The 16,247-nt window shown below is 40.9% G+C and overlaps 2 protein-coding genes and 1 long non-coding RNA gene across 16 annotated transcripts in view; 2 read left to right on the top strand and 1 right to left on the bottom strand.

Moving 5' to 3' along the window:
• Positions 1-12,792, top strand: part of LOC307224165 (solute carrier family 9 member C1-like) — a 55,169-nt gene extending 42,377 nt beyond the window's left edge. For 2 of the 5 annotated variants that reach the window (XM_079990692.1, XM_079990690.1), the window contains 4 exons: positions 2,370-2,546; positions 4,196-4,333; positions 7,605-7,790; positions 9,610-10,123. In XM_079990692.1, the coding sequence (XP_079846818.1) occupies positions 2,370-2,546; positions 4,196-4,333; positions 7,605-7,790; positions 9,610-9,909 (801 nt within the window). In that variant the 3' untranslated portion in view covers positions 9,910-10,123. The other 3 variants (XM_079990691.1, XM_079990694.1, XM_079990693.1) reach the window with 3 other exon arrangements.
• Positions 4,879-7,077, top strand: LOC307224239. Its single transcript, XR_013842458.1, has 3 exons — positions 4,879-5,068; positions 5,121-5,823; positions 6,773-7,077. It is a non-coding gene; the product is annotated as an uncharacterized lncRNA (long non-coding RNA).
• Positions 12,793-13,304: 512 nt separating the features above from the next.
• PPP6R3 (protein phosphatase 6 regulatory subunit 3) overlaps positions 13,305-16,247 on the bottom strand; it is a 61,300-nt gene continuing 58,357 nt past the window's right edge. For all 10 annotated transcript variants that reach the window (XM_079990741.1, XM_079990742.1, XM_079990739.1 and 7 more), the window contains one exon: positions 13,305-14,775. In XM_079990741.1, coding sequence (XP_079846867.1) covers positions 14,724-14,775 — 52 coding nt within the window. In that variant the 3' untranslated portion in view covers positions 13,305-14,723. The remainder of the gene's footprint in view (positions 14,776-16,247) is intronic.

The raw sequence follows: 16,247 nt of genomic DNA, 5'->3' as shown, positions 1-16,247 counted from the left end.
ACTCCTGTCTTCCACTGCCTCCCGCAGTTTGGTCAAACTCATGTTGATAGCTTCGAGAACACTGTCCAACCATCTCGTCCTCTGTCGTCCCCTTCTCCTTGTGCCCTCCATCTTTCCCAACATCAGGGTCTTTTCCAGGGAGTCTTCTCTTCTCATGAGGTGGCCAAAATATTGGAGTCTCACCTTCAGGATCTGTCCTTCCAGTGAGCACTCAGGGCCGATTTCCTTCAGAATGGATAGATTTGACCTTCTTGCAGTCCATGGGACTCTCAAGAGTCTTCCCTGTTTGGTGCAGATATGTTTGGACTCACAGCAACCTGATTCAGAGTCCAAATCAAGATTCAGAAATCTGAATCTTGCATTCCCCATTGACTTGCATTGTGAACCCAAAATGGTAATCCCTCCCCCACATAAGTGCATGAAAATTGTAGACGTATTAGCCCCTTAAAAGAAAATTTACTCTGCTAGATCTCAGACATATAGATCCAGTGTGTTTCATGCTAGCTATGTTTAAAGTTTGCACGGTCTTTAACATTTTGAAAAAAATAATTGAGTGCTCAATCCTGCCAAATCTCATGCACCAGTTTTGCTTGCTCTATTAAGATATTTTGTTTTAAAAAAATTGATTAAAGGGTGCAACTCCATCTCTCAGGCACCTAAGAAAAAAAAACAGACAGACACCCTAGCCAGAACATCTCCCAAGTGCAGAGCTGAATTACTTCACTGAAAGACAGTGAGGAAGATCCTTCTGTACGTGGATACAAAGCCTGACGTTAAAGAACAGAATTTGGGGTGTAGAACTTGGAAAACAGTAGAAAAGTCAGGAAATTAGATATGCCCATATCTGTTCACAGTATCCATTTCAAATTTTGTGTGGAAGGCCAGTGCACAAAGAACTTGGAGGGCTTTGGTGCATTGTGCACATGTATGCACAGGAAATCAACATATTTTTAAAATAGAACTGGAAACTAGGGGAAATACAAACATTTTCTGTCAGCCAACCCAGAAGTCTCCCAAATGGTCACACCTCCCCCTCTGATTCATAGTGGGCAGCTATGTTGGACTTCTTTTTACCTATTTTTTAAGTCTTTGGCAGCCCCACTACTCTCTATGGAGGTACAGATATCACTGCTGCTGAGGAAGACTTGCAATGTGAGAAACAGTTGACTCAGCTCAAATCTTCCCACTTTGCAGTCCAGAGATACATCATAATGATGGTCTTAGGGCTCTAGCATAACCTAATTTTGGAATTGGAGCAGGAGGGTCATGTTCCTTCTGTTAAGCACAAGATCTCCAATTGGACAATCTTATATAATGAGTTACATAAGGCAAATACCATCTAACTTCATAAGAAGGAGCTAAAGAATTTAGCCAAAAGTATGAAAGCCACCAGGGGGACGCAGGTGGCGCTGTGGGTTAAAGCCTCAGCGCCTAGGGCTTGCCGATCGAAAGGTCGGCGGTTCGAATCCCTGCGGCGGGGTGCGCTCCCGCTGCTCTGTCCCAGCGCCTGCCAACCTAGCAGTTCGAAAGCACCTCCGGGTGCAAGTAGATAAATAGGGACCGCTTACCAGCGGGAAGGTAAACGGCGTTTCCGTGTGCGACTCTGGCTCGCCAGAGCAGCGATGTCATGCTGGCCACGTGACCCGGAAGTGTCTCCGGACAGCGCTGGCCCCTGGCCTCTTAAGTGAGATGGGCGCACAACCCCAGAGTCTGTCAAGACTGGCCCGTACGGGCAGGGGTACCTTTACCTTTACTTATGAAAGCCACCATTTGATAGCAAGCAGAACATGTTTCAGAGATGGCTAGCTGGTGTTACCAATGTATCTACATATGTGTTTAAACAGTGCAAGAAATGTGAATCTTGACATGGTCAGCATTTACATGTAGTTGCATTTGTGTGAGAAGAGAAATAAAGATGTATTTATTATTTTTAAGTAAACTTCACTGAGTTCCTTTTGAACACAGTATGACTTACCTGAGCATTAACATGTATAGAATTGCAGTCTTAGTATTGTACTTTTCTGAAAATGTAGCAAGTGTAGATTTTGAAAGCTATTATTGGAACAAGGGTGGAATTCAGGTAGCGCTCAGGCAGTCTTCCCATCAGTGTAATGATTTCTCCTTGCGCGATGTAACATCCTCCTCCCCATCCCCTTCACCCCTCAACTCTGCTCTAGTGTCCCCCACACCCTCTGGAGCAGATCTGGGTACAGCATGGGGTGAGAGCAGGGAAATCCCATTGGGTATGCAGAAATCGTTTTGCCTGTGCAATTATTCAGTTGAATGCTGCCAAAGATCTACAGCAGATCTTACTTTTTTTCTATCTGAGATTAAATATTGTTTTCCTTCCTTTAAAAATTGTTTACTAGCTTTCTGGTTCCATTCCTCGTTATGGAGTTAGCAAAGAGGCTTTTAAAGAAATCCGCGCACGTCTTCCAATCACTTCCTATACAGACTACCTGGTTGCTGGGGCTATAATAGGAGAACTCAACTGCTTGACGAAGCAAGAAATGGAGTATAGCGTTACATGTGAAACTGCTGTGCAGGTTGGAAATTTTGCTTTCCAATATGTTACATGAAATTCATTTTGCTTTAGATTTAAACTAGAGCGGAAGTGAAATTCTGTGTATTAGTGAAACCTGGTTTTTTACATTTTAATCCAGTTTTGAATTTGGGAATTCTTACAAATTTCGTCTTAGAACATGAGAACATAACCAGCATTCACTTCTCACTGTGGCCAACCAGATGACTATGGGAAGCCTACTAGGAGGACATGAGGACAACAGTACTTTCATGCTCTTGATTTCCAGCAACTATTACTCAAAGGTGTATTGCATCTGACACTGGGGGTAATAATGGACTTCAAGACTAGCTGACAGTGACAACCTTATTCTCCATGAGTTTATGTAATCCCCTATTAAAGCAGTGCAAGTGGATTGCCATCACTACATCTTGTAGTAGCAAATTCCATAAATTTTTCTATGTGCTTTGCAAAGTAGCATTTCCAATTTTCTGTCGTGAATCTTCCAACATTCCGCTTAATTGGATGATCCCCTAGTAATATGAGAGAGAAACATCTCTTTCTCCACATGGTGATAATTACCAGAGTTAAAGGAATGATGGGAATTATGGTACAACATCTGGAGGGTGCCACTTGGTTATCCCTACTGACATGAAAGTTGGGGAAATGGACACAACAGCAAAAGCAGCTAATGAAATTTTGAATTTAGGCTTAAAACAATAAAAACTTTGAACCAAGTCAAATTAGAACTATATACAAGAGTGGAAGATCTTGAAAATCGCAGCAATCAACCTGAGAATCCTGCATTTAATCAGAAGAGGTTTCTAGTGAAGTAACAGAGCTGTATGAAAGCAGCCATTAAAAGCATCTGCAAAAGCAAAGTGTATTGTACATAGAAGCAGAAATTACCAGGCAATGTATTTTTCTTTTTAGCAGAAAGGAAAGATTTGGAGCATAAACATAAGTAATATAACTATGTACAGTTAATAGACAAAAGGAAAGGATTGGAAACACTGGAAATTATGCTGTGCAGAATAGCAATAGTGATTCAGGACCTTACTTTCAGTGGTGACAGCACTGCAGCGACAGCAGCAGTGATTTGAACTACTGTAGCACCTACCTGCAAGCCACCCACCATCTTGATAGTCCTACAATGCCTGAGTGCAGCTGTATCCAGAGGTTATTGCTGCTGGGATCCAAAGAATCACACAGCTACCTCCATTCATCAAAGAGGTGTTTGGGTTTCCTACACAGTGACCTTCTATTCTAGGAGGCAAATTGCTTTTGAAATTGAGGAGACGTAGCAATATCCTCACTGGGCATGCCTAACATTTTTTTAGCCTTTGGATCCCAACTACCAAGAGGAATCCTAACAGCAGAAGCAATTGTCCCATTGCTATAATGTCCAAATTGGCCCCAGAAGGGTATGGTTTAAAGCAGCAACTTTTCTCTCGTGCGATAATTCTTAAGAAATTTAATTTAAATACAGAAATGTCTCTTTCTCCTTAGGTATATATAATTTAAATTAAATATAACAAGAATTTTAATTGTGCAGAATTTATCTTCACTCTAATTCTTTCTTAGAATGTAGCACTCAAAATGTTTGGAAATATGCCAATACCGTTGCTTTGATTAAAGGTTATCATTTCTCATTTTCTTGTTTTATTTTTTCAGACATGTTTTATCTCTATAGATGATTTGCTAGAAGCTTTTGATAAGTTTTTGGAACCCCCCTCCCTAGAATATAAAATATGGCTGAAACTTGCTCTTGATATTGCTCTCAGAACTTTCAAGGAAAACCTTCCTAACCAGGTAGGCACATGTGTTCTTGCATGTGTAATATGTAATACATTTCTGTGTTGTCTGCAGTCACACAAAAAAAAACTGTATAGAAATCTACATCTTAAATTTATGTGAGACAATTAGGCATATTTAACCTGGGACGCAGGTGGCGCTGTGGGTTAAAGCCTCAGCACCTAGGACTTGCCGATCGAAAGGTCGGCGGTTCGAATCCCTGCGGCGGGGTGCGCTCCCGCTGCTCGGTCCCAGCGCCTGCCAACCTAGCAGTTTGAAAGCACCTCCGGGTGCAAGTAGATAAATAGGGACCGCTTACCAGCGGGAAGGTAAACGGCGTTTCCGTGTGCGGCTCTGGCTCGCCAGAGCAGCGATGTCACGCTGGCCACGTGACCCGGAAGTGTCTCCGGACAGCGCTGGCCCCTGGCCTCTTAAGTGAGATGGGCGCACAACCCCAGAGTCTGTCAAGACTGGCCCGTACGGGCAGGGGTACCTTTACCTTTACCTTTAACTGGTCAGTATTTTACCAATTTTGCAGTGAGTGGCTCCTCCCACTAAAATCAGGCAAAATCACCCTAGTGAGGGTGAATTTTGGAGAATGCGTAGAACAGACATAGGCAAACTCAGCTCACCAGATGTTTTGGGCCTACAACTCCCATCATCCCTAGCTAACAGGACCAGTGGTCAGGGATGAGGGGAGTTGTAGTCCCAAAACATCTGGAGGGCTGAGTTTGCCTATGCCTGGCGTAGAAGGTGGACACCAGAAGAAAAGCCAGTTCAGGTCAGGGCTCAGAGCTGAACATAGGGAGACTTGATGCTGTTGGACAGAAGCCCCCAGAGGAACCTTCTGGACCACTAAGACCTATCGGGCCAGACCCCAGACTCAAGAGGAACCTTCCCTGAGCCTGAAGAACCAAAAGCTTCACAGTGCACATCGTCAATCCAGCAGTGTAAGGAGTGTACCAGGAGGGAGGCTGTGGATCAGAGGAGTGTCCCCCTTCAGGTCAGAGGGTTCACCCTCTTAAGGTGCTGAAGTTTTCTGCAAGGGGGTGGAGCCTAGAGGAGGACGTCCACTCCCAGTCTTCATGTTGCTCACTTGGATCTATCTGTGGTCCAGCAACCTTTTTATTCTCACAACTCTGACATAGGTTGGGCGGAGATACTGTACTGGCCAAAGGTCATCCTCAGTAAGCTTCATGGCTGAATGGGGATTTGAACCTATTGTCTCCCCAGTTCTATTCTAGACTGGATTATCTAGAGGAGTTAGACTATGACTAGACTTTAATTAATTCATAACTTGCTTATGGTTGTTGGAATACTAGAAAAAAGCATAACTTCAGTCAACTATGGAGTTTGAACTGAAATGCTGATTGGCATTAAAATGTCTAAAACTGACATACAGTAAGGGAAAGTAAAATGGAATATGTGATTTTTGTTGTTGTCTTGGATTAAATAATTGGGTTAATACGATGGCACACCAAGGTTGCTACGCATAGTAGATAACTACCGTATTTTTCGCTCTATAACACGCACCTGACCATAACACGGACATCGTTTTTAGAGGAGGAAAACAAGGGAAAAAACATTCTGAATGAAACAGTGGATGTATCATTTTTGGGCTTCATGCTGTGGCCACAGACATGTGATCTGATGATGAATTTGGGGTGACCCAATGCAAAAATCCTGAGAATTCCTGTGGATCCATGCTTTGTAACCACGTTTTTGCATCATTGCAGCCCCAGGCAACAGTGGGTGCGTGATTTTTTTGGTGCAGGCTGTAGCCATGGACATGCTATGTGATTTGATGGTGAATTTGGGGTGACCCAATGCAAAGATCCTGAGGATCCATGTGGATCTATGCTTTGTAACCACATTTTAAGTGGGGAGCGAAGGAAAAACAAATAAGGGACATGAGAGGGGTGTGCAGAGAAGCAGCTGGCTAAGAATGCAGGAGAGGGATTTAACGGGAGGGAGGAAAGAAAGGCAAAAGTTTCCCCCCACCAAAGCCAGCCATCTCTCTCTCTCTCTCTCTCTCTCTCTCTCTCTCTCTCTCCCTCCCTCCCTCCCCCCCCCCTCTCTCTCCCCCCTCTCTCTCCCTCCCCCTCCCCCCTCTCTCACTTCCCCCCTCTCTCTCCCTCTCCCCCAGCAGCACCCGAGCACAGAGAGGAATTCCCCTCTGCTTGCCTGGAGGGAAGGGGCTTTCCCTGCTCTTTGTTCCGTTTCAGCAAACACAGCAACGAAACAGAGGAGGGTGAGCAGTAAGACCCTGAGGCAGAATGCAGGAAAGCAGCCGCTTCCTCTTTTCAGTTTTCCCTTCTCCGTGAAGTGCCGCGATTTGATTTTTGCCTGATTTTTCGGCTCCAGGGACCACACATTCACTCTATAACACGCACAGACATTTCCCCTTCCTTTTTAGGAGAAAAAATCTGCGTGTTATAGAGGGAAAAATACGGTAAGTAAATGGTTGTTACAGCTGAAATGGTGTAATCAAGGTTGTGTAGGGGTGTGGATTTGTTTGCTCATCATTTTAGATTGTCTGACTGGATTGTTGTGTAAAACTTCCATTTTAAACTTTGTTAATAAAAGTGGTCTAAACCACTGAGCCTCTTGGGTTTGCCAATCAGAATGTAGGCAGTTTGAATCCCCACGACGACGGGGTGAGCTTCTGTTGCTTGTTCCCAGCTCCTGCCAACCTAGTAGTTCGAAAGCACGCCAAAAAGTGCAAGTAGATAAATAGGTACCGCTCTGGCACGAAGGTAAACAGTGTTTCCATGCACTGCTCTGGTTTCGGTCTTCTGTTGCGCCAGAAACGGCTTAGTCATGCTGGCCACATGACCCGGAAGCTGTACGCTGGCTCCCTCGGCCAATAAAGCAAGATGAGCGCCGCAACCCCAGAGTCGTCTGTGACTGGACTTAACTGTCAGGGGTCCTTTACCTTTACCTTTTTAATAAAAGCATAATGAGGGGATAACTAAGTAGAATACATTCAAAACTATTAACTTGAAAACTGCTTATGCTGGGCAATCTTTTACATAATTTACTTGCTTAGCGAACAGGCCAAGGAAATAATGAAGGTAAGTACGCATACCTCCATTTACCAAGTCATTGTCATATGCAACAGTATAAAACAGAAAGCCTAACAGCACCACTAAATAAAATGTAAATATAGACTTACCAATGCTGGACTGATTTTCTTTGAGCTATTTAAAGTTTAAGCCACTATACTCATATCATATTTCAACTTCTGTAAACAACTGCAGAAACTGTATCATATGACTTTTCATTGTAGGACTGGAATTACAAGATGTGTGTGCAACTTTCTAATATTTATTTGCTGGATGTACCAAACCACACCAAATGTGACATTTTTGATGGGAGTATGGATGAGGTCATTCTTGTACACGGAACTGTTCTAGATTGTCAACTAGGGCAGCGTTACTATGCGCCATTTCTTTTACCTAAAACCTGCCATCAGGTAAGGATGTTTGCCCTCTAACTAATTCATAGTATATCTTCAGCACTGGGAAGAGGGGAAAGAAGAGGAAAAGAGTTAAGTCTTTGGTGTTTCCAAGTATTTTTTAAAACAAAACAAAATGGTCACCAGAGCTGTTCTATTTTAGTGTTACATTGGGACAGTTGTTGGCTTGTACGGAATGAAATAAATAAATAAATAAATAAATAAATAAATAAATAAATACATACACACCCAACTTAGAAAACAGCTTGGATAACTTGTGTCAGTTATTAGTTATATCATGGATATCTTTGAATGAATGTTCACAACATATGTTAAACCACAATCCATAGATTGCCTCTCATTGCAACATTAACTGCATGCAGGTAAGCAAGTTTCTGCAACCGCATCCTTAGCTGTATCTGGTACATAGAAATGTGCTTCCTGCCACTTGATAGCAGCCAAAGCTACTTTGTAGTGTGTTCTAGGGTTTGAATCTGCATGCAAAAATGCATGCTGTTGTAAACATAGTTAGATTGGGGGCATAATGTTTTCTGTGATTTTCTAAAATATAAGGCAAAGGTAAAGGACCCCTGACAGTTAAGTCCAGTCACAAATGACTCTGGGGTTGCAGTGCTCATCTCGCTTTACTGGCCGAGGGAGCCGGCATTTGTCCGCAGACAGTTTTTCCAGGTCACGTGGCCAGCATGACTAAGCCGCTTCTGGCGAAACCAGAGCAGTGCACGGAAATGCTGTTTACCTTCCCACTGGAGCGGTACCTATTTATCAACTTGCACTTTTTGGAGTGCTTTTGAGCTGCTAGGTGGGCAGGAGCTGGGACCGAGCAACGGGGGCTCACCCTGTCACGGGGATTCGAACTGCCGACCTTCTGATCAGCAAGCCCAAGAGGCTGAGTGGTTTAGACCACAGCAACACCTTGTTTCTAAAACACAGCCGTGGTATTTCCTGAAGGGAAAACATCTGGACCCCCACAACTTGAAAACTATTGCACACGAAAATTAACAGCTGTACATGTATTTGTCTTGGAAGACAATAAAATTTGTAAGAAAAGAAAAAACCATTTCACACCTGAAATTAAAATCCCTAGACCTTCTCCCCCACCTTTATTAATGCAGATTTTCTACTGCTGGGGAAATTAATAGATGTGAAAATGCCAATGGCTATTTCAAAGTGGAATTTTTTTGAATTTGTTTCTGACATGTGTCATTTATTGAGTTGAGGGCTTCTCTTCTCTCCTGTCATGCCTCTCAGTTCTGGTTTGTCACTGCTGAGCACATCTCAGCCATTTTATTTCCAGGAACAGCCATGAGAAGATTGTTGCTGTGCCTTTCTCTGGCAACTGGAGGGATAGCATCAGTCAGGGAAGCTTGTGTGAAAATTTTTTTACTTATCCACACACATGAGGAAGTCATTAGCAGATTCAGAGGAAACTCAGGGTTTACAGAAGTACAAAAAAGGCTTTAGACAAAAATCCTAATTGGGGAAAAATCATAAAATTCATGAGAGTCTGGGGTACAAGGGTGGGATATCATGCTACTGCGTCTTGAGAAAATGTAGTAAGAGAGTATTTGGAAATATTAAGCCCAAACATGCCTCTTGATAATTTTGTGTGTTGAGAGGGTGAGTTGTGGCTCCCCTTATTGAGTATTATTAATATAAAATTTAAAATTGTACTGAGCCATTATTGTGCTCAGCTTAATTTAACTTTTATGTAGAAGCTATGAAGAAGGCTGCTGCCTGGATGAGGTGTTATTCCATCTTTGTATTAAGTTCAGATGAATTAATTTCAAAAATAACGATTACCATGGCAATATTCTAGGTACAAGGCACTGCATCATCAACAAAACTGCTGGTTGTACGAAGTGCAGAGCAAGGAGCACGAAAGAACCCTGCAGCATCCTCAAGCAGCACTGAAGGCCACTATCATTCATCTCGGCGACCTGGTATGAAACTCAAACTCTCAGCCATGCTGGAAGAGGAGAATGGAGCAGGGAGGGAGGACATAAAATTGGCAGTACTCATCATAGGAGTTGCATGGGAGATAGGAGGAATTGGCCAGAATTGCCTCCCCTCCTCTAGCATGCCTTCTCTGTTGGATCTCAGTTCCTTTCATGAATGAAAGAAGCCTGTCCATTCCTAGATGGGACACACTGGATTCAGACACAATAAACAGGATAGTTAAAGTCTTCTTACAGGGATTTAATTTCCTGTGAAAATTTACAAAATAACGGGCGAATGTAAACAAGATAAATTTGAAAAAGTTCTGTATTTTAATATTGTATAGGGTTTTTTCTAATTCCCCAAAATTCATGCAAGTTTTAAAGCCCTTTAAACTTTACAGCTGCCTTGGGACATGTTTTTGGAATGAATCTTTCCAGTCCAAGTACAATAAACTCTGATTTGGTAAGTATAAGTGTATATTAAATGTAAACCAAATTTGATTCTTACACCTTCAGTGTTGCTCCAAACCAAATAAGGATTTGGAGTTGCTTGCATGAAAGGCTCCTGTTTCCGTTCTTCCCCTTTTTCTTTCTTGCCTTCTATACCTGTAGGGGCATATGATACTATTTTTAATACAGCAGTCTCATGCAAGAGCAGTTCGGCGGAAAAGAAAGGGAGGGGCAAGGCAGCAGCAAGATGCATTTGTGCACCAGCAGAGCCACACCAGGGAGTACATTGCAAAGCTAATGTAAGGTCATTCCTTTAGTTAGAAGAGCAGTGGGATAGAGGCAAGTTGAAATGTTTAATTCAGAGCAGGGTACTTTCTGGACACAATGTCAACATTTAACACACAATTCATTTGAGATAATAAATACATGAAATACCACATTTAGGAGGCAGGCATTATTCAAACTGGAAACTACTGCAGTGCTTGCTTATGCAAAGGGAATTCAAGCCAGCATGTTAAATTACTAAGACAATTGCTTATTTGTAATGGCAACTAGCAAAATTGAAATACTAGGTTTCTATAATGCAGGATGTGTAAACATAAATAATTGAGCCTACAATGCTATATGATGAATCTGTGCCCTCAGTGTCACTGGAGTGCAACTCTTGTTATCCCTGAGCATTAGCTGTGCTACCTGGGTCTAATAGGCATTGGGAGTCCAACATCATCTAGGCAGCCACAAGTTTCCCACCCCTTCTATACTCCTGTACCTAGGAGTAAGACCCACTGAACTCAGTGTGACTTACTCCACAGTATAAATGCAGGCATAAAAATTTCATAAAGTAGAATAATGCAAAATATTCTTTGTGTTCTTAGTGACCAAAGTATCTAAAGTCTGGTAGTGTAGCACGGTTCTCTTTTTTGGGCTGTTAATAGGAGGCCTTCCATAAAATGAGACTGCCATCAACTGAATAGGTTGGACTAGATCAGAGGTAGTCAGCCTTTTTATACCTACTGCCCACTAATGCATCTTTCTTGATGGTAAAATTTCCTTACCACCCACCAGTGCTGCAGTAACATGTGCCGTAGAACCCCCTACCGCCCACCTGGAATCCTGAAATGCACACTAGTGGGCGGTAGGGACCAGGTTGACTACCCCTGGACTAGATGGTCCTTAGGTCCCTTTCAACTCTACAAGTCTATGATTCCACCATCTGCTTTCCTGATAAGACTCCATAAGTAGCTGCAGTATGTTCCATCCTTGAGTTTTAGATATGTAGGGGGGAAACAAGAGAGACTGATTCAAAAGGTCCTGGTTTATCAACAATGTGATAATTGATCAGTTTCAAATCTTTCATTTGGGTATATAAAAAAAGAGTCATACCTACTTAAATCTGATGGATCTCACTTCACTACCAGGTGACTAGTCTGAAAATAAACAAGTGTCTAGTAATCTAGCAATTGTAATAATTCATTTATTAAATTAGATGTTTATTATACTGTATGGAAAATGTAGCTGAGACATTTGACCATGTAATTTTCTCTTTTACAGGAGTATACATATTTAAGCTCAAAAAACCCCAAAGTGAAAAAATAATGAGAAACACATGTCATGTTACAACACCAGAGAGCAAGGATATGAGGTTTTGTAGAGAAACAAGCTTAAGTGTTAAATATCAGCTTGCTGATGGAGCCAGTTTTTTTTTATTAGTTAGCCTTTGTTCTGTGAAAGATTTAAAGTTATATAAAATTTGGCTTAGACGTAAGTGCTGGCAAAACAGCACTGTCCATGTATGCACACTAATCTAGACTGTTCAAACTGTTATTAGTTTATCTGATCTTATTTCAGCTGTTGTAATTTGTGTAATAAATTTTAAACTAATTTATGCCTCAATAGAATTCAGACAAACACAGCAATAACAATGCCCATTGATATTGTTTTCAGAATTATTTACCTTTTGATACATGCACAAGTCTGACTGTTTATAGCCACTGATGCTGGCCTCGTGAACAGTTACAAAGTCACATTGTCTACAACCACCACAAATATCCTTGGAGCAGATTGCTTTTAAAAGGAGTTAATATACATCACTTGAAAGTGTTTTCAGAAGGTAAACAAACTCTCTGAGAGAGGGAGGTATTTTGTGCCACTATGTATCATGTGGAATGAAAGCAAAAGGAAGCCATGCTCATTCCATGGGAGGGGGGAAGGCGTGCTCCTTTTAGGTACATCAGGATTCGGTAGTCATGAATTAACAGAAGAATTTTTTTTTAACAAGATGCATCCTGTAATTTAATTTAAAAAACAGATACTTTTAATCAACTCTGAAGCAAGGATAAACCATCAGCGCACGTTATCTCCCTGTTGTGCACACATGCACTAAAAAGATCCCAAGTAATCCGTTAAGTGGACTTTGTTGATCCTATAAATCTTTATTTGAAAGTAAATTCCACTGAGTTTAGGATTGTTACCTCAGACTTGCATCCTGAAAAGTATGAGCTGAATTCAATTCTAGCTTATTCCAACACTTTGAAAGGAACATATTGAAATGGAAAGTTTTTGTTTGTGTTTTATACAGCAAAAAGGGGCCTGTTCACTTACTACTCAGTGGGGGGGGGGGGGGTTAAAATTTGAAATACTTAATCCTGCTCGTCACTTGGCAAAGTTTATCACCTGAAAACTTTGGTGTAATTACCTGGGGATGCAGCTGCAACTAGTAAACATTTTCACTTTGCAAACATTTACAAGTTGGAGAACAATTTAGAAGAGTGGGAATACACACCTTTGATGATGAAATCCATTGTGGCATATAAGGTGCCAATACTCATAACTAACCAAATGAATTCCAGTTTCTTTGAAAAAAGCAAAGATGCTATGAGCATGAAAGCATTGGATTTAAACTCTCTTTCTACTGTAAATGGAACATGGGAACTACCAGTGAGCTGGAACTGACAGCATCCACTTTTGTTTTGTAGTAGGTAAGCAGCAACATGCTTCCTGTTTTGCTACTTGATGTAGAAGATCCCTCCAATATAGCGAAATGTTTATTTGAAATGCAGGTGGGAACATTTTACATGAACACTGCATTTTGAAAAGCTAAAAATAAGGGAAGAATAAAATGAAGTACCAGTATACATTTGTCTTTATTTCTGTATGCAATGTAGTATTAGGCACATAGCTTGGGACACTTTCTAAAATAAGTCATTGGCCATTGTTTAGAGTATCCTTTTGGCTTTTAAATACTGGTCAGGAAAACAAATGATGTAAAAATAAATGACTAACTTTCTATGAAAAGAAATAAAAATGGATTTGCATCTAAAAGTGCAAGAGGTGAAGTACTTTAACCCTTTCACCAGACAATGTGGCAATATACATTATATTGCTTGTTTGAGAAGGCGGTTGGAATTTTATGACATAGAAAATTATAAATTACAATTAGTTTCCATAATCACTATATATATATACACAAGCCAGTTATGAAAAAAAAACTGGTTTAAAACTTACAAATGAAAAACTTCACACAGATCAAAACAGTGAAAGTATAACAATTAACATGCTCAAGTGCCCAATTTTGATATTTAAAAGATATACCTTTAAAACACATGAACTGTAATTACATGAGCAGCATGGGCATTTCATTATATTTAGTTGATTTGTCAAAAGGATTACAGTGTTTTAAATATGAAGATTGTTCCAAAAATGTTTAATTTTATAATGCTCTGAATTAAAGTACATCTTGGTGAATGGGTTAAAAAAGGTGAATCACTTAAAATACACAACAAGCCATGTGCACTTCAAAAATATTCTAGTGTTTCACCTGTAAGGTATTGTTTCAAGCAAACAAAGACTTAACAGAACGTATGGCTTTACAGTAACATCAATTTGTCAACTAAATTGTAGCAATAAATACTTAAAATCTCTACCCATAGACTTACATTTTGATCTGGTTTAAACAATACAGAAAACAATTACCAATTGAAAATCTGCTGTAAAATGTTGAACACCAAAATTCTTTTAAAATCATTTTTCAAAATCTAAAACCAAAACATTTAAAGGGCATTGCAGATGAACAATTATTTGCCAAACTGAAAGAAACATGGACTTCAGATATTTTTAGGGTGCAATATTATGAAAACTGCTAAATACTTTGGTCACTAATTGTCAAATAGGTATGCCTCAAATACATTAGATTTGTGTATTCACTTTTTTATAAAACTATTCTTACAGCCATTTTAACTATAGTATCACTACTTTTGTTACTAGGGTGGCAAGATCTTATTTCACAGGCCACCCATCATTTAGAACAATACAATTATAAACATACGCAAAAATTTCTTGGTATTTCTCAATGTGCAATTTTTACACTTATGAATTTCTGTACAATGTCTTAAAATCTAGAATATAAATGTTGCTGGTCCTGATCCCTTGCGAAATTAGTGCAGCATTGACTGGCTCCAAAATTACTCTAGATGAAATCCTCAAGAGACATAAATCCTTGCATATCAGTTCATATTCTTCAGCCAACAGCAGTCAATATCACATATCATACAGGGCCATTAACGGATGCTTCTGCTAGAAGAGCTTGTTGCTCAGTCCTAAAAGTTAAAAAATGTGGAACCAAGTATTAGCACAGTGCACCTTTTTATTAATTAAAAAATGCAAAATGAGGAAACAACGTTGTGATGCTTGGAGCCCTGCTGCCTCTTTCCCTGAGCATGTGCAGAGCAGCTCTTTTTGCACACTTGCCTATCTTTGAAACAAAGGAGGGATCTCCTATGGCCATTTCTGGGCAGTGAATACAGGCACTTTTTTTCCCTAGAAAAAAGAGCACTGGATAACACTTTGCTTTTCTAGCACCACAATCCTGAATTACTTGATTCAAGAAATACTGTGGAATATGAGAACAGAAAAATGGGAGGAACCACTTTTGAAAGCTATTGAGAGAGCTATTTGAGAGCCGGTGTAGGAATTTAAGGAAGGTGATCACATCAGATACTCTAAACCAGAGCTTTCCAAACTGTGTCACAACACGTTAGTTGCAGTGTGTAGGTATGTCGTGCAAACGCTTCCTGCACTACTACTGGGGCTGGAAAGGGGTTAGTTTAACCTCTGGTTACAAAACAATGCATGTCTAAAAACTGCCACCAACATGAAAAGTTGGGAAAGCTCTGCTCTAAACTATGAAATGAAAATATTTTGGCAGCAGTGATCTAAGGAAGCTTTACCTGAGACAAGGGTTGTATTTAACTTTAGTCCTACTCAGAGCCACTGAAGTTAACAGACCTACCTTAGGTTCATTAACTTCAGTGGGTCTACGCTGAGAAGCACTAGCAAGGGATACAGCCCAAAGTGGGGAGCAATCACAGAGACATCAAAAGAATCAGCCTTTAGGCCTGCTTATAGGCTCAGATGGTAATGTTACAAGACAAAAGGAGATGGCTGAGGCAACTCAGTTACATTGATGTGGGCCTTACAAATATTTGAGTATGGGTGCTCACAAAACAGTGCTTCTGCTTAAATGTTTGCAAGCAGGAGAAAGGCAAGCAGGGGCATTTGCCTGCCGTGACCTGGGGCCATGCTCACCTTCATCCTTTGAGAGTGGCCAGTTCCCTTTTCAAAGCCCATTAACACACCATTGGGGGGGGGGGGAGGCATCCAATTCTTGAGGAGGCATCTCCCATCCCTGACAGGAGGAATAAATCTCAACAGAGTCTGGAGAGTAGCACCAGCAGCTGTCTCCTTCCCATCCCTCAATCTTAGTTACAGGGCCCCAGGAAGGCAGTGGCAGGGGGCTGTTTGCAAACCTCCAGGTACGAACAGAGATATAAAATTCCCAGAAATGTTGACACCGAGGAGAAGAGTTTTTCCCATTAAAAAAGAAATTTGGGGATAACTTTTTGTCTCTCAGTCTTCCTGTGCCAACCAGACAAAGCACTGATTTCCATAAAAAGAACGGGAGTGGAGAAGAGACTATGAATCAGTGAATGTTAACCTGAAGTTTAATCAGCATCTTTCAAAGCTACCATTACAGTCATACCTCGGGTTGAATGTGCTTTGGGATGAGTGC

This window comes from Podarcis cretensis, assembly GCF_951804945.1.
Source record: "Podarcis cretensis genome assembly, chromosome: 1".
In the NCBI taxonomy this organism is placed as follows: Eukaryota; Metazoa; Chordata; class Lepidosauria; order Squamata; family Lacertidae; genus Podarcis; species Podarcis cretensis.
The sequence above is the reverse complement of the archived record's forward strand: the minus strand, read 5'-3'. Positions and strand labels throughout refer to the sequence as shown.